This window comes from Tachyglossus aculeatus, chromosome 6, assembly GCF_015852505.1.
Source record: "Tachyglossus aculeatus isolate mTacAcu1 chromosome 6, mTacAcu1.pri, whole genome shotgun sequence".
NCBI classification, from domain to species: Eukaryota; Metazoa; Chordata; class Mammalia; order Monotremata; family Tachyglossidae; genus Tachyglossus; species Tachyglossus aculeatus.
The window spans coordinates 37,472,159-37,497,369 of NC_052071.1; the positions used below are offsets into that span (position 1 = coordinate 37,472,159).

Here is a 25,211-nt window from a genome sequence, read left to right on the forward strand (position 1 = left end):
GCCTTATGTACTTATCCTTACACTCTGTCATTTCCTTGATCTGTGATTCATTTTAATTCCTGTTTCCTCCATTAGACATTAAACTCCTCATGGGCAGGAATCACATCTACCAACTCTACTCTCTCTCTCTCTCTCTATGTATATACACATATATAGAGAGAGTAGAGTATACTATACTCAACTCTACTCTCTCTCTCTATATTTATGTATATATATAGAGAGTATACTCTACTCTCTCTATATATTTATGTATATATAGAGTATACTATACTCTACTATACTCTCCCAAGCACAGTGCTCTGCAAATTGTAAATGTGCAGTCAATACCAGTGATTGATTGATTATTGCAAGTGATGCCTTGTTCCCTAAGCTCTAGAGCCAGAGGGAACACATATGGACTCTGTAAGTATGAGGGGGAGTAGGTGGAGGAGGGAACTCGGGAGATGAAACCTTGGTCTCCATGGATAATTTCTAAAATTGTCAGATAACCTTTACACTAGATTTTGAGCCCTGCCTCCATAATACCAGAGATGGATCTACCATCCAGGGATGGTAGGTGATCTGCATGGGAAATATCTGCTTTCCATCAGCGTGTGGCATAGTGGACAGAGCACAGGCTTGGGAGTCAGAAGGATCTGAGTTCTAATCCTGATTCCACCACTTTTCTGCTGTGTGACCTTGGGCAAGTCACTTCTCTGGGCCTCATCTGTAAAATGGGAATTAACACTGTGAGGCCCATGTGGGATATGGACCGTGCCCAACCTGATTAGCTCGTAACTACTCCAGAACAGTGGCTGGCCCATAGTGATCGCTTAACAAATACCATAAAAAATGCTTTGAATCTCTTGGCTAGGCAATTCCTAGTGACCTCTAAAGAGGCCTTTTACATATGAATGTTAGAGGATTCACTTTTTTTTTTTTTTTACAAATTAGGGGTACGTTAGATTCTAGATACAGAATTTACACAACTCCAGCTCAGAAAGCAAATGTCGCTCTCCTTCGTCCAAGCCTTTGAACACAAACTAATGCCCCCCAACCACCTAGCATAACCTTTCTCTCCTCTGCCAAATCACGTCCCTTACCTCTTTCAAAACTCCTCTCGAAACTCACCGTCTCCTTGAAATTCCAATAACCTTATGGTACTGATCTCTATTATGTTCAAGCGCTTCCACTGTTTGGATATTTTTGTATGGATTACTTAACTGCGGTCATTTGTGTTTGTGTTTTCTATTAGTATTTTGTTCATTCTCCCCCCTTAGACAGTAAATTCTCTCTGAGGGCCAGGTTTCTTGGTCTTCCTTTTTATACTTTGCTATAGTGCTGAGTGCGTTGCTCTGCAAACGATAAATACTGTTGACTGCAGATTGGGGGTGGGTGGCTGGGGGGAGAGGAGAATCTCATTCCAAAGAAGTGATTCAGGCCTTCTCTAGTAGCTTGGGAATGACGACCAAAGTCCCTCGAGACCACGATGCTCTGCGGAGTGCAGGGAGAGACTTGTTCCTCTTGCTCGGGTGGGGAGATGCTATGAGAGAGGCAGTTTAGGTTACTTTCTGGCCCAGGTTCATCGGAGTGAGAGTTCTCAGCAAGGCATCACAAACTGAAGCGAGTGGCTAGATCGCCCGGCGTGATTCCTGGGCGCTTCATTCACATGCCCACCAGTCGGGAGACGAGGTAGGAGCTGTATCCTCCTTCTAGCAGGGCCTCGGCATCCCTGCGTTTCACCAGCCAGCAGTGAGCCTTGTGGGGTTGCGAAGAGGAGTCCTTTAAGAGCTTCTCCACCCAGACCACCGGCACAGTCGCGGCCTTGCTCCTCAGGACTCCCGTCTGAGCTCTGGTGCCTTGCTCGCGGTTGACCTGGATGTCGGCGTGCTGGAACTCTCCTGTAGGAAATCCAATTAGTTTAGCGTTAATCCCGGGCCCGTTCATATATTCCCAAAAGGCTCACCGCCGGGGGACTGAAATGGCCTGAGATGTGACGGCAGAACAGAAAGCAGATAAATGCCACTTTTACCCCTTTCCACTAGTCCTTCTTGTGGGAAGGGGTATCCCTGACTTTCTCGGAATTAGATGAATGCCCCGATTTATAATAATGCAAGTGGTCTTGCCTTTCCACTTCGCTTACAACGGGATCTATGTGGAGGTTTGTGTAGAGGAGCAAAATTAGAGTAACAGACTTGGGGAAGGCAACTTGTCCCATATTGAACTTGATGAAAAAAAAAACCACATTAACATTTTTCTGATGTTGGGATAATAATCTCCTCTGGTGGAGGTAAGGGAACGGGGAAGGATGGAGAAGCCCAAGCTTTCTCTTACAGTGGAACTTTGGAGAGTTAAGTCAAGGACTGCTACTGTTAAAACTAGAATTACAGTGTCTAATCAAGTACCAGGAGGTTTTCAGGGCTCAATACATGCTTTTTAAAAAATGGTATTTGTTGAGTGCTTACTACATGCCAGGCACTGTTTTAATAATACAAATACTACTACTACTACTAATAATAGCATTTGTTAAGCGCTTACTATGTGTAAAGCACTGTTCTAAGTGCTGAGCACTGGAATAGATCAATCAATCAATTGTATTTATTGAGCGCTTACTGTGTGCAGAGCACTGTACTAAGCGCTTGGGAAGTACAAGTTGGCAACATATAGAGACAGTCCCTACCCAACAGTGGGCTCACAGTCTAAAAGGGGGAGACAGAGAACAAAACCAAACATACTAACAAAACAAAATAGAATAGATATGTACAAGTAAAATAAATAGAGTAATAAATATGTACAAACATATATACATATATACAGGTGCTGTGGGGAAGGGAAGGAGGTAAGATGAGGGGGATGGAGAGGGGGACGAGGGGGAGAGGAAGGATCAGGTTGGGCACAGTTCATGTCCCACATAGGGCTCGCAATCTTAATCCCTATTTTACAGATGAGGTAACTGAGGCACGGAGAAGTGAAGTGACTTGCCCAAGGTCTCACAGCAGACAAATGGCTGAGCCTTCTGACTCCGAGGCCCGTACTGCTTACTGCTCTAAGCCTAATTGGGTCACACAGTCACTGAGAGGAAGGCCAGGGCCAGCAGTACTCTCTCAAGGAAAAACCAAGGGTAATACTTTTGGTCAGCATCTTGGGGAAATGCACATTTATTCATAATAAATGAATACAATTACAGGGGAAGGAAGCAGGGCTCAAGACTTAAGGGGTCACTGTTTTGGGTACCATGACTGAATCTTAAGGCCTAGATTAATATTCCCAACCAAAACGGGTGCTACACTAAACCACTGAGTTGCCCAAGAGGAGAGGACTAAGCAGGTTCAGAGCTCTCAGGGAAATCCCCAGCCATTCATTCAATCGTATTTATTGAGAGCTTACTGTGTGCAGAGCACTGTACTGAGCGCTTGGGAAGTACAAGTTGGCAACATATAGAGACGGTCCCTACCCAACAGTGGGCTCACAGTCTAGCCATGCAGCTACAACTGCTGCCATTTCCAGAGCTGTGGTTCCACTGATAGCATGTGTTCTCCTGGCATTCGCTGTTGCTTGAGTGCGTGGCGGAGGTTCAGATTTTTCAACTCACAAATGGGTTTGGTGACTGTGGGGAGGCCAAGGGTTAATGAGCTGACCACAATGGCTTGGTGGGACACATTCTTGTGCACATGCTAGGGACTGCTGATGCCTCATCTGCTGTGTGTCCTTGGGCAACGTGGCTCAGTGGAAAGCGCCCGGGCTTTGGAGTCAGAGGTCATGGGTTCAAATCCCGGCTCTGCCAACTGTCAGCTGTGTGACTTTGGGCAAGTCACTTCACTTGGGGTGTAGAAGGAAAGAAGCAAGGCTAACTTGGTGGGAGATTGCCCTAAAGCCAGTGGTTACACCTGTGAAGATGTCCCTCAAATCTGTACCTCTTATTTAGATCCCTTGTTGCTCACCAACACTACTATTTATTTACCAACTATTTACTATTACTATTTACTATTTTCCAACACTACTAAGGGAGCTCTCTTCCTCCCTTCAAAGCCCTCCTGAGAGCTCACCTCCTCCAAGAGGCCTTCCCAGACTGAGCCCCCATTTCTCCTCTCCTCCTCCCCATCCCCCCGCCCTACCTCCCTCCCCTCCCCACAGCACCTGTATATATGTTTGTACAGATTTATTACTCTATTTATTTTACTTGTACATATTTACTATTCTATTTATTTTTTTAATCATGTGCATGTGGCTTTATTTTTATTTATTCTGATGACCTGACACCTGTCCACATATTTTGTTCTGTCGTCTGTCTCCCCCTTCTTGACTGTGAGCCCGTTGTTGGGTAGGGACCGTCTCGGTATGTTGCCAACTTGTACTCCCCAAGTGCTTAGTACAGTGCTCTGCACATGACTGATTGAGTTGATTGATTCTCTGAGCCTGTTACCTCATCTGTAAAATGGGGATGAAGACTGTGAGCTCCCCGTGGGACAACCTGATCACCTTGTAACCTCCCCTGCGCTTAGAACAGTGCTTTGCACATAGTAAGTGCTTAATAAATGCCATTATTATTATTATTATTAATAATTCACTTGTCTATTCCTCAGTTACCTCCTTAGTAAAATGGGGATTAAGACCCTGAGCCCCATGTGGGACAGGGACCATGTCCAACCTGATTTGCTTGTATTCATCCCAGCGCTGAGTACAGTGTCTTGCATATAGTAAGGGCTTAACAAATATCATAATCATTATTATTATCATTTTTATACATCACCTCCATCATTCAGTTCATGATGAATTCTGACAATACGTTGGCTGGGTTTCTAATACAAGATTAAATAAAATCTTATGCTTCCTAATGTGATTACTGAGTGAACATCGAAGCAGTGTAGCTCAGTGGTAACAGCCCGGGCTTGGGAGTCAGAGGTCATGGGTTCTAATCCCAGCTTCGCCACTTGTCAGCTGGGTGACTTTGGGCAAGTCACTTCACTTCTCTGGGCCTCAGTTCCCTCATCTGTAAAATGGGGATTAAGATTGTGAGCCCCACGTGGGACAACCTGATCACCTTGTATCCTCCCTAGCGCTTAGAACAGTGCTTTGCACATAGTAAGCGCTTAACAAATACCATTATTATTATTATTATTATCTGTAAAATGGGGATTAAGACTGTGAGCCCCACGTGGGACAACCTGATCACCCTGTATCCTCTCCAGCGCTTAGAACAGTGCTTTGCACATAGTAAGCGCTAAACAAATGCCATCATTATTATTATTACTATGAAGTAGCCTGACCTAGTAGGCTTGACAGCTGAAGACATGGATTCAAACTCCAGTTCTATCACTTGCCTGTTGTGTGACCTTGGGCAAGTTGCTTAACTTCTGTGCCACAGTTTTCTCATCACTAAAACGGGGATTAAATTTCATTCATTCATTCATTTAATCGTATTTATTGAGCGCTTACTGTGTGCAGGGCACTGTACTAAGCATTTGGGAAGTACAAGTCAGCAACATATAGAGACAGTCCCTACCCAACAGCAGGCTCACAGCCTAGAAGGGGGAGACAGACAACAAAACAAATTAACAAAATAAAATAAATAGAATAAATATGTGCACATAAAATTAATAAATAATAAATATTAATTTTATTTGCACATATAAATTCCAGTACTGGCTTCTAGTTCAGTATACAACAGGGACTGTGCCCAGCCTGATTATCTTAGATCTACCCCAATGCTTAGAACAGTGCATGGCAACAGGAAACACTTCGAAAATACCACAGTTATTAATATTATTATAATTGCTATCATTTGTGCACCTCTAGCTGTAGGGAAGTGCTGCGGTCAGTGCCAGGAACCTCTGTTGGATAGAACCACTGGTCCTGTAGAGAAACAGCGTGGCTTAGTGGAAGGAGTCTTGGGAGTCTTGGCTTGGAAGTCAGAGGATGTGGCTTCTAATCATCATCATCATCATCAATCGTATTTATTGAGTGCTTACTGTGTGCAGAGCACTGTACTAAGCGCTTGGGAAGTACAAGTTGGCAACATATAGAGACGGTCCCTACCCAATAGTGGGCTCACAGTCTAAAAGGGGGAGACAGAGAACAAAACCAAACATACTAACAAAATAAAATAAATAGAATAGATATGTACAAGTAAAATAAATAGAGTAACAAATATGTACAAACATATATAGATATAAACAGGTGCTGTGGGGAAGGGAAGGAGGTAAGATGCGGGGGGGCTTCACCACTTGTCCAGCGGCTTAGAACCGTGCTTGGCACATAGTAAGCGCTTAACAAATACCATTATTATTATTATTGTCTGCTGTGTGCCCTTGGGCAAGCCACTTAGCTTCTCTGTGCCTCGGTTACCTCATCTGTACAAAGGGGATTAAGCCTGTGAGCCCACGTGGGACAACCTGATTACCCCGTATCTACCTCAGTGCTTAGAACAGTGACTGGCATGGGTGAGAGTCTCATGGGTGGGACCCAGGTATCCCGCTGCTGATGGGAATTATGAGTGGATTCCTCCCATGTAGGGAGAGCACATTGTGAGGGCTAGCCGCCCACCACGTGCGCGGGTAATGGAATGAATTCTTCCCCTGTGGGAAAGTAAGTGGATTCTTCCCGAGTGGGAAGTGCACATGGGTGAGAGTTAGCCAACTCACCCACGTGCGATTAACGGATGATTGTGCTCCTCCCGTGTAGGGAAGCTCTAATATTGCTAATTGATTATATTCCTCCCAAAAGGGAAGCTCAGTCCATATCGCCTAAACAAATACATAAATTCAATTCACCTCGCGGAATAAATTTCATATAAAACTTAGGCTTTCCGTCCCCGGCCTCTCGCTCTCTCTCGCCTCGCCGATCACTGAACGAACCCGTCCCCGGATGACGGGTGACACCATCGCCTCCCTGCCCTACTCCCTTCCCCTCCCCACAGCACTTGTATACATCTGTACATATTTCTCTATTTTATTTGTACATATTTATTGTATTTATTTTATTAATGATGTGTATATAGCTATAACTCTATTCTGATGGTATTGACACCTGTCTACTTGCTTTGCTTTGTTGTCTGTCTCCCCCTTCTAGACTGTGAGCCCACTGTTGGGTAGGGACTGTCTCTATATGTTGCCAACTTGGACTTCCCAAGCGCTTAGTACAGTGCTCTGCACACAGTAAGCGCTCAATAAATACGATCGATGATGATGATGATGGCACAAAGTAAGCACTTAACAAATATTATCCCGACCCGATGGGACCTATTCGAGGATGTATTTTCCCGCGGGGAATCTCCCTCCCTAGGATCCAGCACGTGGAATTAGCATCTCTCACCCAAGAGGCCTTCAGCTGAAGAAGACAGGCCTTTGCCATTCACAACGTAGAAGCCTAGATGGGTGAGCTGCAGGTAGGTCGGGTGGCTGTAGCGATGGAGCAGAATCAAGAATTCAACGTCTGTGCCGATCCAGAGGGTGATGTTGGCTGACGGTGACACTTTCAGGGCCAGCTGTGGCTTCTGGATGAAAGCCGGGCGGCTCCAGGAGACCACCAGCGAGCCCTCTCCCTTCAGGCTGATTGAGTCTCGGGTGACGTTGATGCCGTAGCTCACCCGGGGGTAGTCGATGACGATGGAGATCATGTCGAAGTAGGTGCGGGGTCTGTCTTCGTGGCCCACCTTGGGAGGGGCCCCCACTAGGTGCCCATTGACTCGCAGTCCTACATCAGAAGAGAAGTAATCATCTGGTGGGGAAGAAATTCCAACAACTTCTACCGATAAAATATGGCAGTGACCAAGGGAAGTGCAGCTATGAGGAATGTTGAAGCAGTAATTTTAATTGCTAACCTGAATGCAATTAAATTGCATTCAAATTTGGCAAATTGCAAACTTTAATTCCTAACCAGCATTCCGCCTGAATGCTGAAAAGTTTGTACGGACTCTGTTCACCTTTACCAGTCTTGCCCCCTACTAAATATTAGCCTTTTTCAATTCCTTCTACATGCCTTGAGCCTAAAAGAATACAGGCATGCGCTTACAGCAAACTCTTAAACTGGGTCTACAACGAGTAATCCTTTTTTTGCCTAGATGAAAATCCTGTTTAAGTCTCGATTATCTTATAGAGCCTAAAAAAGCCTCCTGAGGGGTGGAGAGTCAGGGAGTTCTGTGAAAGGAACCCACTAACGCTAGCAGCATCTCTACTGAACCAGCCTAGGGAAATCCCGGCTCCGCCACTTGCCTGCTGTGTGACCTGGGGCAAATCACTTAATTTCTCTGTGCCTCGGTTACCTCATCTGTAAAATGGGGATTAAGACTGTGAGTCCCCCATGGGACAACCTGATCACCTTGTAACCCCCCCAGCGCTTAGACCAGTGCTTTGCACATAGTAAGTGCTTAATAAATGTCATCATTATTATCATTATTATTGTTATAGTGCCTGGAACATAGTAAGTACTTAGCCAATACCATTAAAAAAACTCAGTTTATTATCATAGTAATAATTATTATATTTGTTAAGCTCTTCCTATGCATCAAGCACTGTTGTATGTGCTGGGGTAGATACAAATTAACCAGGTTGGACATAGCCCTGTTCCACATGGGGCTCACATTCTAAGTAGGAGGAGGAACAGGTATTTGATCCCCATTTTACAGTTGAGGAAACTGAGGCATAGAGCAGTTAAGTGACTTGCCCAAAGTCACACAGCAAGCAAATGGCAAAGCCAGGATTAGAAACCAGAAACAGCATGGCCTAATGGAAAGAACACAGGTCTAAGAGTCAGAATACCTGGGTTATAATCTCAGTTTTCGCTACCTGCCTGCTGTCTGATTTTGGGCACGTTATTTAACTTCCCTGTGCCTCAGTTTCCTCATCTCTAAAATGATAATTCAATGCCTGCTCTTCCTTCTACTTAGACTGTGAACCCCCAATTGGGCAGGGACCGTGTCTGACCTGACCGTCCTGTATTATCCCAGCATTCAGTACAGTGCTTGGTGCAAAGTAAGCACTTAACAAATACCATGACTATTAAAATTATTACTGCCTGATTTCCATTAAACCGGCTCTGTTTTTATCACAGGGTTATTTTCTCAGCCGTACTAAAAGGTCTGTTCGGCATTTTTCTTGTTTTCATTCCTCTGAACATCATCATCATCAATCGTATTTATTGAGCGCTTACTGTGTGCAGAGCACTGTACTAAGCGCTTGGGAAGTACAAATTGGCAACATATAGAGACAGTCCCTACCCAACAGTGGGCTCACAGTCGAAGACATACAATACTGGTAAGAATGTATGGTCAGAGGAATGAAAACAAGAAAAATTCAGAGAAAAAATAAAAAGAATTCATTCTTGTGGAGTTCTATTTTATGTCATGATTTTTCACTCTGTCACTTCACCACTTGAGCCCACTGTTGGGTAGGGACCGTCTCTATATGTTGCCAACTTGTACTTCCCAAGAGCTTAGTACAGTGCTCTGCACACAGTTAAGTGCTCAATAAATACGATTGATTGATTGATTGATTAACGCAATTCAATGGAGACAGCCACAGTCCTGGCATCCTCTCCTTTGCCCAGCGGCTACTTTCACCGCCCTGTCTCTCTCCATGCAGTTGCTCCCCGAGTTGAGAGAAAACAGGGTGGCATATTGGACCGAGGACACGATCTGGAGTCAGGTTCTAGTCCCGGTTTTGCCACTTGTCTGGTGTGTGACCTTGGGCAAATCACTTAATCTCCCAGGCCCTCAGTTTCCTCATCTTTAACTGGGGATAAAATACCCGCTCTCTCTCTCTCTCCCTCATCATCATCATCATCAATCGTATTTATTGAGCACTTACTCTGTGCAGAGCACTGTACTAAGCGCTTGGGAAGTACAAATTGGCAACATATAGATACAGTCCCTACCCAACAGTGGGCTCACAGTCTAAAAGGGGGAGACAGAGAACAAAACCAAACGTACTAACAAAATAAAATAAATAGAATAGATATGTACAAATAAAATAAATAAATAAATAAATAGAGCAATAAATATGTACAAACATATATACATATATACAGGTGCTGTGGGGAAGGGAAGGAGTTAAGATGGGGGGGATGGAGAGGGGGACAAGGGGGAGAGGAAGGAAGGGGCTCAGTCTGGGAAGCCTCCCTCCCTCTAAGACTGTGAGCTCTGTGCGGCTCGGGGACTGTGATCGATCTGATTATCTTGTATCAAGCTCAGTTTTTGGTACAGAGTAAATGCTTAATAAATATTGTCATTATTAACAAATTCCCAAGCCATCTTGATTCCACTATGCCAACGCCCCGTTCCTCCTAAGCATATTTATTTTCATGGTCTGGATGATGTTTTTAGAGCCTAGAGTTATGGCAGAACCTTCTCAGGGAGGGCTGGTTCCAAAGTGGAACTGCTCTTCCCACAGTTGTTTTTTTAAAAAGGTATCTGTTCAGTGTTTAGTATGTGCCAGGCACTGTACTAAGCGCTGGAGTTGATACAGGCAAACCAGGTTGGTCACATTCCATGTCCCACAATCTTAATCTCTATGTCATAGATGAGGTAGCTGAGAAGCAACGTGGCTCAGTGGAAAGAGCCGGGCTTTGGAGTCAGTGGTCATGGGTTCAAATCCCGGCTCGACCAATTGTCAGCTGTGTGACTTTGGGCAAGTCACTTCACTTCTCTGGGCCTCAGTTACCTCATCTGTAAAACGGGGATTAAATCTGTGAGCCCCCCATGGGACAACCTGATCACTCTGTAACCTCCCCAGCGCTTAGAACAGTGCTTTGCACATAGTAAGTGCTTAACAAATACCATTATTATTATTATTAGTAGTAGTAGGAGGAGGAGGAGGAGGAGGAGTAGTATTAGAGAAGCAGCGTGGTTCAGTGGAAAGACCCTGGGTTTTGGAGTCAGAGGTCGTGGGTTCAAATTCTGGCTCTGCCACTTGTCAGCTGTGTGACTTTGGGCAATCAATCAATCAATCAATCGTATTTATTGAGCGCTTACTATGTGCAGAGCACTGTACTAAGCGCTTGGGAAGTACAAATTGGCAACACACAGTGGGCAAGTCACTTCACTTCTCTGGGCCTCAGTTATCTCATCTGTAAAATGGGGATGAAGGCTGTGAGCCCCCCGTGGGACAACCTGATCACCCTGTAACCTCCCCAGCACTTAGAACAGTGCCTTGCACATAGTAAGTGCTTAGCAATTACCATTATTATTATTATTATAGAGAAGTTACATAACTTGCCCAAGGTCACACAGAAGACAAGAAGTGGAGCTGGGATTAGAACCTAGGTCCTTCTCACTCCCAGGCCTGGGCTTTATCCACTAGGGCCACAGTGTTTCACAGATGAAAGTTAAGCCCCATTCCCAATCCAATTTTTCCTGAAGCCCTGCTGTTGGAGGGCAATTCCTGCCTCACTCCTCCATTCCGGTTTCTTACCAGTCGTGGCGTCACCTATGAGCCGAAGGATGTCACCTGGGCGCCCGTCCAGAGTGAAGCAGAAGCTCTCCTGGGAGTGAGGGAGCTTGACTACAAAATGGGGGTCCCCATCCACTGGCAGGCAAGAAAACAACAGCTTTAGGGATGGTACGTTTGTCTGGATTTAAAATGTGCAGCTGAAGGTAAGGAAGCATCTTTCTACCTTACCAGAAGAGGAAAAGGTGAAAATATTCGGAGACTTGTAGGAAGTCCCAAGGAAATCTAAAATCGATAAGAAGAGAAATGTTTAGAACCAGCGGGTGTTCCCGTCTGGTTGGATCACGGAGGGGCAATGAGAACAGAAGGGGAACCCTTGTGTGTTTCCACACAGCTATACGACGGCTCCATTTTCCTATCTGTAATACGGAGAAAATACCTGTCCCCTCACTATAGGAGTTTGGCGGCGATAAATCAAATAATACCTCTTGCAGATGCTACTTATTACACGACACTATCATTTAAAATTTTTATTATTACCATCCACATATTCCTGGAATGGTTATCGCTAAGGGATTTCAACCTGCACGCCATCAGGAACTTCACTGTGAAGAGGTAACCACTGTGAAATGTATAAATCAATCAATCATTGGTTTTTAATGAGCACTTACTGAGTGAAGAACACTATACTGACTATTTGGGAAGGTACAATAGGGTTGGTAGACACGTTTCCTGTCAGAAAGACCTTACCGTCTATTAGGGGAGGCAGACATTAAAATATTACAGATATGCGGGCAGCGATCATGTCTACCGACTCTGTTCATTCATTCAATCGTATTTATTGAGTGCTTACTGTGTGCAGAGCACTGTATTAAGCGTTTGGAGAGTACAATTCAGCAACAAAGAAAGACAATCCCTATGCACAACCGGCTCACAATCTAGAAGACTGTTGTATTGTACTCTCCCAAGGTACTGGATACAGTGCTCTGCACATGGTCAGTGCTCAATAAATACCACTGATGATGATGATGATGATGATGATATCACGGAAATCTAAAAGAGAGCAGAGTCAGGGACCATAAAGAGGGAGATTTCTGTTACTCTCTCAAGCTTTTCAGCACTATTAGAACTCCGTCTCCAGAGGTAAATTCCTCCATTTCCCTGATTATTCTTTGCCTCAGAGGGCATCTTGAGGTGCCCCTCTGACTCCAGTTGGGAAGCACTGACAGTGCTGGAGATCCCTAACATTCACAATCCTGTGAAGAGGGAAGGGAGGGCCTGGATGCTTTCAACAACTACTCATTCAATGATGGCCAGTGGAGTTCCATCCTGCCTCTTCAGGAGTCACAGAGGAGAGTCAAGGGTCAAAAAGAGAGGTAAAGAATAAGCACGGGGTCCTACAGAGAGGTAGTCTGGTCATCAAAGGATTTTACATATACATAAAGTTACCACCACATATATGCACCAGTCCCCAAATCCCAGAAACCCTGATGTTGGTCCCGAAGAGGCCAACCCAGGAGGGATTTGAGCTTAGAATGTAGACTGTAGACTTGAGCTTTAATCATAATCATCATCATCAATCATATTTATTGAGCGCTTACTGTGTGCAGAGCACTGTACTAAGCGCTTGGGAAGTACAAGTTAGTAACATATAGAGACAGTCCCTACCCAACAGTGGGCTCACAGTCTAAAAGGGGGAGCTTTGTCCTTAGACTGTCGACTTATAGTCTCTAGACCATAAGACCGTTACGGGCAGGGAACGCGTCCATTAATTCTGTTGTACTGTACTCTCCCGAGTGCTTAGTACAATGCTCTGCACATAGTAAGCGCTCAATAAATACAACTGATTGACTGATGTCCCTGGGGCCCGAGCTTAGTCTGAACCACCAGGCTGCTGATGGGATCTGGGAACCCCTGGGTCCTGGTGAGGTTCCAAGAACAAGGCTTAGGACACTCCCTGTTTCATCTTGAACAAAACTTTACTCTCCGGAGCCTCTCCCCCACTTTTCTAGGATGCTATCCATGAGGATGTGGCGAAGAGCAAGGTGCTACCTGTAAACAGTCCCGGCTATCAGGGCAAGCATTACCGGAAAACCAATGGATTTGCCCCATTTAAACACTTTGGGCCAGTCTCAGAGTCATAACAAGGCCAGGCCCAGGCAGCAGAAAGCGCCCCATGGCTCGCTTCAGGATCTAATGTGCTCCACTGCTCCCTCCTATTCCCACAGGATCCGGAGTTAGAGGTCGGGGGAGAGGGTGGGGCTCAAAGTTTGAGGAGCGGAAGGTCCTTTACTTTTAAACACCACTTACTGGCAGTGAGGGGCTCTTGACTTGTCCAGAGCTCTGGTGGTTGGCAGCTCTTTCCTTGACCCCGTGGATACAGCCCAGATTGGCCCATGGAGGCACTACCCCACTGGGATTTTCGTAGTATATTGGGGGGCCGTTGTGGTCCTGAATGTTACTGTACTTGGTTGTGAAGGGGGCAGAAGAGCAGTCACTGACCCTTAAAACCACTAGTAAGGATGAGGTGTGGGAATCATAGTAACATCACGTCTAATAGTAGGAGAGGGGATGCTTACCTGAGTAGTCATAATCCTGAATTTCTGCAGAAACAAAAGAATGGTGAAATCCATGAATTTTCAAGCAGCCTTTCACAGAGACATTTTATATCAACTTTTCATCTCAGCTGGGTCCGGCGTCCCACAGTTCCTATTTTTTTCTCTTTCTGCTACTGCGTTTCTCATTTGACCGCTCTTTAATTAGCTCCTCCTTGATTAATCACGTCATCCTGGAGAAATTCCTTTTCGGTGCTTTCCCCTCTCTCCTTCTATTGCTCAGACTTTATACTCATATTCACTTGCCTGCTTTTCGCTTATCTTGACAACCAGGCCAGACCAGAGTTTGATAAAGCAGGAGGTAGATTAGGTGGGGTGTGCAGGCTGGAGATTAGGGAAACCCCCGGGGAGCAAGTGCAGGAAGGACACTCAATCCCTCCTGGGTCTTTGCTCCTTAAAACACTTCCCTGGCTTGCATCAGAACCTCTTACGGATACTGAGAGATTTTAGACAATACCACATCTTGGTATCGTTGGTCATCTTTGAGCTCACAGGAGGAAAGGTGCTGAATAAATCCAAGAGGTCACCAGAATAGCAACATAATAATATGTTTCTTATTTCTCCAAAGCACTTTCACTTGAATTAATTTCATTTTATCCTCCCAACATATCTGTGAGGAGGGATCATGAGATTGTGTTCTCTTGGCATGTGGCATTCAATCATTCGGTAGTATTTATTGAGCGCTTACTGTGTGTAAAGCACTGTTCTAAGCATCCTCCCTCAAGTTTACTAGGAGGCTTTCAACTTCCCAAGTCTCACTGGAGAGACTCACTGGGGAAAGAGATGCACTTGGCTTATGACCAGCAAGTTGAAGCCACAAGACTGGAAATAAGGAGAAGCATCCAAATGGCATATTTCCAGTGCTCTACCTATTAGTCAATCGATATTTAAAGCTCAGTGTACTAAGCGCTTGGGAAAGTACAGTACAACAGAATTGGGAGACATGCTCTCTCACCACAGTGACCTCACAGTCTAGTTGAGAAGCAGCGTGGCTCAGTGGAAAGAGCCCGGGCTTTGGAGTCAGAGGTCATGGGTTCAAACCCCGGCTCTGCCAATTGTTAGCTGTGTGACTTTGGGCAAGTCACTTAACTTCTCTGGGCCTCAGTTACCTCATCTGTAAAATGGGGATTAAGACTGTGAGCCCCCCAAGGGACAACCTCATCACCTTGTAACCTCCCCAGCGCTTAGAACAGTGCTTTGCACATAGTAAGCGCTTAATAAATTCCATTATTATTATTATTATTAGAGGGGAAGACAGACATTAGGATAAGTAAACAAATTATGCAAAGTAAACGCTGTAGGGCTGAGGGTGAGGTGAATACTAAGTGCCCAGAGGGTATGGATCCAAGCGCACAAATGACACAGAAGGGAAAGGGAGTTGGAGAAGCAGCGTGGCTCAGTGGAAAAGAGAACGGGCTTTGGAGTCAGAGGTCATGGGTTTAAATCCTGGCTCCACCACTTGTCAGCTGTGTGACTTTGGGTAAGTCCCTTCACATCTCTGGGCCTCAGTTCCCTCATCTGTAAAATGGGGATGAAGACTGTGAGCCCCTCGTTGGACAACCTCATGACCTTGCATACCCCCAGCGCTTAGAACAGTGCTTTGCACATAGTAAGCGCTTAATAAATGCCATCATTATTATTATTATTGGAGAAAGGGCTTAATCATATTAATGTCTGTGTCCCCTCTAGACTATAAGCTCGTTATGGGCAGGGAATGTCTCTGCTAATCCTGTTGTACTGCACTCTCCTAAGCACTTAGCACAGTGCTGTGCACTTAGTAAGCGCTCAATAAATATGACTGATAAACTTAATCAAGGAAGGCCCCTTGGAAGGGACCTAGAGCCAAAAGAACCCACAACTGGTTCTTTGTTCTGACACTCTCTGCCCCGGGCTAGCCCCTGCTACTCCCTAAGGTACTTGTGTCAGTATCTATTTACTTGTCTGTGATGGTTCTTTCTCTGTCTGGTCATTCCAGGAATTACAAACGTGCCTTTATTTTTCTCACCCACAACTACAGGCAACTTACTGTACCTCGTTCTCGCCTGTCCCACCGTCAACCCACAGCCCACATCCTCCCCCTGGCCTGGAATGCCCTCCCTCCGCACATCCGCCAAGCTAGCTCTCTTCCTCCCTTCAAAGCCCTACTGAGAGCTCACCTCCTCCAAGAGGCCTTCCCAGACTGAGCCCCCTTTTTCCTCTCCTCCTCCCCACCCCCCCAGCCCTACCTCCTTCCCCTTCCCACAGCACTTGTATATATGTTTGTACAGATTTATTACTCTATTTATTTTACTTGTACATATTTACTATTCTATTTATTTTGTTAATGATGTGCATCTAGCTTTACTTCGATTTATTCTGATGACGTGACACCTGTCCACATGTTTTGTTTTGTTGTCTGTCTCCCCCCTTCTAGACTGTGAGCCCGTTGTTGGGTAGGGACCGTCTCTATATGTTGCCAACTTGGACTTCCCAAGCGCTTAGTACAGTGCTCTGCACTCAGTAAGTGCTCAATAAATACGGTTGAATGAATGAGTGAACTTACCATCACCGTCTGTTGTCAAAAAACTATAAACCGCTGGAGTGTTCAAGGACTCCACAAACCTGGCCTCCACATCTGTGGCAGACAGTAGTTCCGACTCTTTGGGAAGAATTACGAGGCTGATGGCACCAGCAGCCCCAGAAGGTGCAGGGGAACCTACAAGGCTCAGACCCTCGGGGGTGTTGTCTGATTCCGTTGTTGCGTGGCTGGTTGAATTGGGTGCCAGGGTGGGAGGCCCTGAGCTATTGCGGAGATTAACTTCAGGATGAGCTACTATATTAGGATGGGTCAGAGAGCTTCCAGAAGCGATCGAGGAGGGGACAGTGCTTGGAGAGAAGGATGATGGCTCAATCTGAGCATCACCAACAGGTAGGACCGTGACCGAGGGATGGTTTGCAGTGGATTGTGAAGGCAAGTGATGCCGGGGCTCAGCTCTAGTTGCCATAGATGGAGATGCTATTGTTGGGTTGTTGAGCATGTGAGTGGGTTTTCCCAGGTTTAAGGAAGTCACCAGGCCAGGAATCACTGGGTTATTTGCTGTATTTACTCTTGGGCTAGGAGTTTGGTGTGCTGCTGTTGTCCTGGGATTGTGGTGGCCCACTGACCCAGGGAGATGGTGTGTTGGTGTCTCAGGGTTGTGATGAGTTGGGGTTCCAAAACTGTGGAGAGCAGGGGTTCCAGGATGGAGTAGAGCAGGAGTTGGGGGATTGAGATCAACTGGGGCTTGGGTATTATTGAGTACTGAGACCCCAGAACTGTGGGGCACTGGAGTTCGACTACCATTGAATGTAGAGACTCCAGGATTATGGTGGCTTGGGGTAGGAAGATTGTGGTGAGCAGGGGTTCGCGTAGTGTTCAGGACAGAAGCTACAGGATTGTGCGGAGCTGGAGTGCGAGGATTGTTGAGGACAGAGGGTCCAGGCCTGGGGGGAGCTGTGGCTTGAGTACTGTTGAGTAGAGAGACTCCAGGATTATGGCGACTTGGGGTCCGAGGATTGTGCTGAGCAGAGGGTCGAGTATTGTTCCATAGAGAAGCCCCAGGACTGTGGGGAGCCGGTGTTCGAGGATGTTTGCGTGATGGGGCATTCCCTTTGGGGTTTGCTGCTTTGGTTACAGAGGAGAGATCAGTTGATGAAGGATTTATCTTGGTTCCCTTGAGAGCTGGTTTGGTGAACTTTGGGGAAGAGTTTGGCTTGGTCGTTGGTACTGTGGCCGAGGTGGCTGGGCTGGATTTGGAGACCGCCTGATCCCTGGGCACTGTCCCCGTTACAGGAAGTGATGTAGTTCCTCCTGAAGCAGCTGTCGCTTGGGGTTTTTCCTCTTCTTCCTCTGGCCTCACCACAATGAGTGAAGTCACAGGGGTCACAAAGTTATACTTGAGGGACAGATTGGTGGCCTTCTCAGTCAGGAGCCGACGAGTGGCTGTGTCGTTGGCTTTGAAACGGGCTTGCAGCAGGTCCTGGATGGTGAAATACGCCCAGAGGCGTTGGACAAAATGCTCGATTTGGCTTAGGTCCTCCACGCAGCCGAAAGACGCTTCTGTGGAGTTGGTGGCGATGTCGTTCCCGGCGACGACCTGCTCCTTGTAGTTCTGGGCCGTCATTTGAACGCGCAGATCCTGGACCCCCGGTTTCACCTTGCCGGCAACAACCAGCTCTGAGCCACTGAAATAGTTGGGAAAGAGGTTCTGGGTCACATCTTGAACGGAGTTATCCAGATAGGTCAGCTCAATGTCATAGAGCAGGGGGCTGGCGATCTCATCATAGAAGCCTTTCAGCTGCAGGGTGGCGTCGGCGTCCTCGTAGATCCTCCGGGCCACCCCCCGGTTCTCCAGGGACAGGCGGCGCATCAGATGGTAGTCGGCATCGTCCCCAAATGCCAGGCCGAAGAGGGAGATGTTGCCCTTTAAGGACTGCTTGGCGTTGGAGAGGATCCGACTGGCTACCATCACCCCGGTTGTGGCCTCCCCGTCTGTCAGGAAGATGATCAGGGGAATTTTCTTCAGACCTTTGCCTCGGCCCATCTCGCTGGTGCTCTGGTTAAACACCGAAGCAGCTACCAGTAAGGCTGCGTTAATATCTGTCCCTGGAGAGGAAAAAAAATACATATCCATCATCTGTAACCTGGCAGTGAATCAATAGTATTTATTGAGCGCTTATGGTGTGCAGAGCGCTGTGCTAAGCACTTGGGAGAATACCACAGAGTTAATAGTTATGTCCTCTGTCTACGAGATAAGCAGATCAGACACAGTCCCTGTCCCACATGGAGTTTACAGCAAGAAGGGAAGGAGACAAGTACATTATCTCCATTTTGCAGAGGAGGAAAGTGAAGCACAGAGAGGTTAAGTGGCATGCCGTACGTCACACAGTAGGCCAGTAACAAAGCTGGGTTTAGAACCAAGTCCCATGCTCTTTCCACTAGACTGTGCTTGGGAAGCAGTGTGGGCTAGTGGAGAGAGCATGGGCCTGGAGTCAGAAAGACTTGGGGTTCTAATCCCAGCTCTGCTACTTCTCTGCTGGGCGGCCCTGGGCAAGTCACTTAACTTCTCTGGGCCTCAGTTACCCCATCTGGAAAATGGGGATTGAACCCTATGTGGGACACGGACTATGTCCACGCTGATTAGCTTGTTATCCACCCAGAGCTAGGTACGCTTAACAGATACCATAAAATAGACTATTCTGCCTCCTGCTTGCTTCTAGTATGGGAAAGGGAGTGAAAGAGGCTTTAGAAAACACACAGTCTTGTAAACGTATTCATTCATGGGATTGGACAACTGGGGATGTGATCCAACAGCTTGCTGCAGAATTCCAATCCTGGAGATCGGACATTGGAAGGGGGAAACGCCCTTGGGAAAGCATACCGGGGGCAGACATCCCAACTCCTCGGACACTCTCATAAGGAGCAGTGGGAACTAAATCAGAACCACTGGTCCGGAGTAATGGTCAATGTAGGTTTGGGAATTCCAGGGTGGTGTTGGAGGGTATGGGTGTGTGTTTGGATGTGTGCTTACTATGTGCCAGGCACTGTACTAAGCGCTAGGGGTAGATACAAGACAATCAGGTTGGACACAGCTGTATTGGAATGTCTTTTAAGTGGACTTGCCGCCAATGTCGCACAATTAAAAATTCAACAACGACACTGCTAATAGCTCTGAAAAATCTTATACGATACACTAACATCCATCGGCTTCCATTTTGTTAACATAATCTTTGGCACTCTTGATATTCGGAGGTGTGGCTTGAATGGACCCGCTGGCTTTCCAGACATTAACGACATCCGAGAATGTCACGATATTGAAATAGTCATCGTGGTGAAGGTCACTGAGGATGACATGCATAGCCTTCTTGGTCTGGAGGTTAAATAAAGAGTAAAAAAAAAAAGGAGGTCAGCGCAGAGCTTTGGTCAAGATACGGTTTTGTTATATAGTTGTAGTTGTTCTCATTTGCGGCAGTTTAGTTTCAATTGCTGAGCATTTATCTCTCACTTCTGTTCATGAGCCTAAGGGATGTTTTCCTATATTTTAACTAGGGAAAGCAATTTCCCTGCTCCTAGCCCTTCTAATTAATGATGGTATTTATTAAGCGCTTACTATGTGCAATGCACGGTTACAAGGTGATCAGGTTGTCCCACAGGGAGCTCACAGTCTTCATCCCCTTTTTACAGATGAAGTAACTGAGGCACAGAGAAGTGAAGTGACTTGCTCAAAGTCACACAGCTGACAGTTGGCAGAGCCAGGATTCGAACCCATGACCTGACTCCAAAGCTGGTGATGATAATAATATATCAAGTACATTATGCTATTTTGATTAGCTTTTTTTTTTAACTGTTTACAGAAGTTTCCTGAAAAGAGCTGCAAGACAGATAACAATGCACAGAAATACAGATAAGGTAAAATTACCTGTTTCATCTTTGTACCAAACATTGAGCCACTAACATCAATGACGAAGACAACATTTTTCTGCACAGGTGGGAGACCTCTGGGAGCAAAGTAATGAACAAAATAGCCGTTGTAGATCTGGGGCAAAGAGAAAACCATCAGACAAACCTGGACAACACTGCAATGTTAACTGGACACCTTCATAATTTGCACCTCCTTCTCCCCATCCTGTTCATGGACCCCTTTTAATAGAATTGAAGGTAATTTAGGAATTTAGGTCAGAGATTCCCTGACCCGCTCATTCAAGGAGTTTACAATCTAACGGGGGAAAAAAGTGGGCTGAACTACTTTGAGAGTCATTGTCCCAACAGTTGTGATAGTAGTATTAGTAATAGTATTTATTCAGGGCCCCCACTCGGTGTAATGCATTGTATTAAACGCTTGAGAAGTACAAAGCAAAGAGGGACATGTATCCTTCCACCAAGGAGCTTTACACTCTAACAGGGGAGTAGACAAAAATATTTAAGAATAGACTCATAAAAATAAAATTGAATGTACGATTAAGTGAGCATATATGCAAAAGTTCAGAGGATGACTAAAAATTAGTTAATACCTGGTAGAGATGGATGATGGAATCATAGGATATAAGTGCTGGGAACTAACATAGTAAGCGCTTAACAAATACCATTATTAAGGCTCGTTAGAGGAGGTGGGAGTTTAGAGGGGTTTTAAATGTGAGGAGAGCTGTTTTCTGACAGATTTCCCGTTGTTGGGTAGGGACCGTCTCTATATGTTGCCAACTTGTACTCCCCAAGCGCTTAGTACAGTGCTCTGCACACAGTGAGCGCTCAATAAAGCGCTCAGTAAGCACTCAGAGAAGCAGCATGACTCAGTGGAAAGAGCACGGGCTTTGGAGTCAGAGATCATGGGTTCAAATCCCTGCTCTGCCAATTGTCAACTGCGTGACTTTGGGCAAGTCACTTAACTTCTCTGGGCCTCAGTTCCCTCATCTGGAAAATGGGGATTAAGACTGTGAACCCCCCGTGGGACAACCTGATCACCTTGTATCCTCCCCAGCACTTAGAACAGTGCTCTGCACATAGTAAGCACTTAACAAATGCCATCGTTATTAATATTATTATTAATAAATACGATTGAATGAATGAATGAATGAATTTAGGGAAGGAGGGTGTTCCAAGTTGGAGGAACTGCCTGAGCGAGAGAACAAAGGAGGGGAGAGTCGGGGTACAGTTAGGTTGGCTTGAGAGGATTGAAGAGTGAATTGGTTCTGTGAGGGCCCCACAGTCGTCTTCTCCTCCACCACTGTCACCACTGCAGCTGCCCCTACTACTACCAGCCCAGTGGTAGTAGGTAAGGCACAAATCCAGGAGCAGCCAGCTGAGTCAGAGCTGCTACCACTTCTGTGCGGTTGTAGCAGCTGTGGCCCGCTGTAGTGGCTGGACAGCTTTAAACAGAGGGTCTACACAGCCTCCAGAGCCCTGAGACCTCCCTCATCGCTGGAGCAGGCCCCAGTGGCTGAGGGCAAAACGGAGGAAATGGGCAAAATGAGCTCCAAAGCTGGTGGCAAGAGGAGCCTCTGGCCCAACCCGGAGCCCAGCGAGGACACTGGGATTCTCACAAGCTCAGGCCAGGCCAATCAATCAATCAATCAATCAATCGTATTTACTGAGCGCTTACTTTGTGCAGAGCACTGTACTAAGCGCTTGGGAAGTACAAGTTGGCAACATATAGAGACAGTCCCTACCCAACAGTGGGCTCACAGTCTAAAAGGGGGAGACAGAGAACAAAACCAAACATACTAACAAAATAAAATAAATAGAATAGATATGTACAAGTAAAATAAATAGAGTAATAAATATATACCAACATATATACAGGTGCTGTGGGGAAGGGAAGGAGGTAAGATGGGGGGGATGGAGAGGGGGATGAGGGGGAGAGGAAGGAAGGGGAAGGAAGGGGGGGAGCTAAGTGGCGGGGGGGAACTAAATAGGTCATCAGGTGGAGATGAATTGGGAGAGGAAAAAGATGTGTACGGGAACATCATTTTAAAATTTCCTTATGCTGGCTGGAGGAGATTAATGAAATGGACTGAGGCCATTTTTTTTTTTAAAGGACAGATTCTTAGTTAAAGTAAGAAGACTTATGGAGCAGAAAATTCTTAATGAAGCAAGGCTTCTTTTAACCTGTATTTAACCTGCTCGGGTCTATAAATGATCTCTTTTGCATGAAAGAGATAAAATGCATGGCTTAATTTGATGATTCTTTTACAAAATGTTTTGAGAAGAAAAATGTTTTGAAGCCACTCCACTGCTCCACTTGTTGATCCTTTCTGGCTCCAATGGATAGGGCAGGTTAGCTATCGCTGCCTGAGCTACCCAAAAAGCATAGGCGCAAAGTCATAAACTTCATCTTTTTTGTGTCAATCCCATAAGGGTAATGGTTCCCTTTTGCCTTCGTGGAGATGGTACCCCTGCCCTAGACTATATTTCCATCGCTTTCATTCACTGGAATATAAACTGTCTTTCCCTCACAGCCTACAGGAAAAGATCAGATTTAGGCTGACAGGAGTTGTTCTGTCTGTAGTCATAATAATAATAATATTAACAACGATGGCATTTGTTAAGTGCTTACTATGTGCACTGTTCTACGTGCTGGGGAGGATACAAGGTGATCAGGTTGTCCCACGGGGGGTTTACAGTCTTAATCCCCATTTTACAGATGAGGTAACTGAGGCCCAGAGAAGTGAAGTGACTTGCCCACAGTCACACAGCGGACAATTGGCGGAGCGGGGATTTGAACCTATGACCTCTGACTCCAAAGCGCATGCTCTTTCCACTGAGCCACGCTGGCCCTCTGTTCTAAATGGTGTTTATAAATTGATGTGGGGCTGTTTTTTTCCAGGTATTTTTCTAGGAATTGAAGGTAAGTTCTTTTTCTTTAATACAGACAACACACTGGCTTTTTTCCAGTCTTTGGGTTCCCAGATAGTGCTTATTTAATTAATTTATTTATTTATTTATTTATTTTATTTTGTTACTATGTTTGGTTTTGTTCTCTGTCTCCCCCTTTTAGACTGTGAGCCCACTGTTGGGTAGGGACTGTCTCTGTATGTTGCCAACTTGTACTTCCCAAGCGCTTAGTACAGTGCTCTGCACACAGTAAGCGCTCAATAAATACGATTGATGATGATAATGGCCTTTAAGATTTTAACGAATCACTTCAGTGTGCTAGGGTGTCAGTTGTCTAACCTTTAGCAGGGCTTAATTTGTGCCTGTGGCTGGATTTCAGCCCTGGGACTGGTGAGCAGAATATTGGGCCCTGACTGAGCCCGGGCGGGAAGTGGGCTGAGAGCTGACTGGCTTCAGTGGCCCGAGGGAGATATTCAGGGATAAAACCACCAGACACTAAGGAACCCAGAGTTGCGTCTTTCAAGAGTTCTGGCCGGAAAAAGACCACTCAGTTGCCAGTTTTCAACTTTCCAGTACCTCTCCCAGAACAGATGAAGGACTAGACTTCAGATCTGTGTATATTAATGCATCTTATTTAGACAATCCTTCACTACTTCTGCCGTTGCAGCTTGGCTTCCAACCCCCAATCTGATATGTCTGTACCTTATCCCAAGTCACCTATGTAGGATGGTATGATCTGGGCTCAGAGCCCCCTTAACTGATTTTGCAGCATCGTTTTGGGCTATATCGAGCCCGTTGTTGGGTAGGGACCGTCTCTATGTATTTCCCAAGCGCTAGTACAGTGCTCCGCACACAGTAAGCACTCAATAAATACAACTGAATGAATGAATTAGCTGCAAAAATCAGTTTACTGCCTTTTCATTTTTATTCTGAAGTCCTTTCCCACTAACCCCTAGAAGAAATTTTCTATTCCCTTTCCAGTCACAGTAACCCCTTACCTATCTCCACTTTGCCAATTTTCTTCTGAATTTGGTCCAACCTTGGCTTCCTCACCTGTACATCTCCAATAATATCCTTCATCGACACATCATACTGGACCACAAAGTCACCCATGATGCCTGAGCTGGAATAAGCAGCTTGTTCTTGCGGCGTTGGAGTGAAGATGATCCTGGCACAATTTTCTCCTTTCTCAACTTTGGTGGATGGAGGCATGTCAGCTTCACCTGTGAAAGGTATTGATCACAAGAAGACCTGGAGTTACAATGCTGAGTGGCCAAGAGACACAATGAAGAAAACAAAATCTGTGTCCACCTCTGTCACTCCTTTGCAACTGAAGAGCTGAAGGAGAAAGCAAGTATTGTTGGACCATTAGGAATAGCGTTTAGAGGAAACTACTTCTTTAGATATTATTCTGCCTTTACTGGGCCTGATCTTACAAATCATTCTTCATCTCAAGCTGAAATGAATAACCCTGAGGCATTTACAATGCATGAGGTATCATCTAGCATGACTGCCTGGTTCAAGAGTCATATCAAGCAGCGTGGCTTAGTGGAAAGAGCCCGGGCTTGGCAGTCAGAGGTCGTGGGTTCTAGTACCGGCTCCGCCACTTGTCTGCTGGGTGACTTTGGGCAAGTCACTTAGCTTCTCTGTGCCTCAGTTCCCTCATCTTTAAAATGGGGATTAAGACTGTGAGCCCCACATGGGACAACCAGCTTACCTTGTATCTACCCCAGTGCTTGTCACATAGTAAGTGCTTAACAAATACCATAATTATTATTATTATATCAAATCAGAAAAGTGACCTATTCTCTCCCAGCTTTTATCCTGTTTTGCCTATTGTCCTGCTTCTTACTCCACAGGCTGTTTAGTTTTTCTAGTACATGAGGGGAT

General features: G+C 45.7%; 1 protein-coding gene across 2 annotated transcripts in view; it reads right to left on the reverse strand.

The window, feature by feature from the left end:
• Window positions 1–776: 776 nt before the first annotated feature.
• The window catches only part of ITIH6 (inter-alpha-trypsin inhibitor heavy chain family member 6), a 45,618-nt gene continuing 21,183 nt past the window's right edge, over window positions 777–25,211 (reverse strand). The window contains exons 6-15 of one of the 2 annotated variants that reach the window (XM_038748505.1): window positions 24,375–24,544; window positions 20,413–20,529; window positions 19,692–19,863; window positions 17,238–18,599; window positions 16,518–17,189; window positions 13,940–13,963; window positions 11,592–11,645; window positions 11,385–11,498; window positions 7,291–7,671; window positions 777–1,880 (exon numbers count right to left, since the gene is read on the reverse strand). In XM_038748505.1, the coding sequence (XP_038604433.1) occupies window positions 1,645–1,880; window positions 7,291–7,671; window positions 11,385–11,498; window positions 11,592–11,645; window positions 13,940–13,963; window positions 16,518–17,189; window positions 17,238–18,599; window positions 19,692–19,863; window positions 20,413–20,529; window positions 24,375–24,544 (3,302 nt within the window). In that variant the 3' untranslated portion in view covers window positions 777–1,644. Of the gene's footprint in view, window positions 1,881–7,290; window positions 7,672–11,384; window positions 11,499–11,591; window positions 11,646–13,939; window positions 13,964–16,517; window positions 18,600–19,691; window positions 19,864–20,412; window positions 20,530–24,374; window positions 24,545–25,211 lie in introns of both variants that reach the window. The other variant, XM_038748504.1, reaches the window with a different exon arrangement.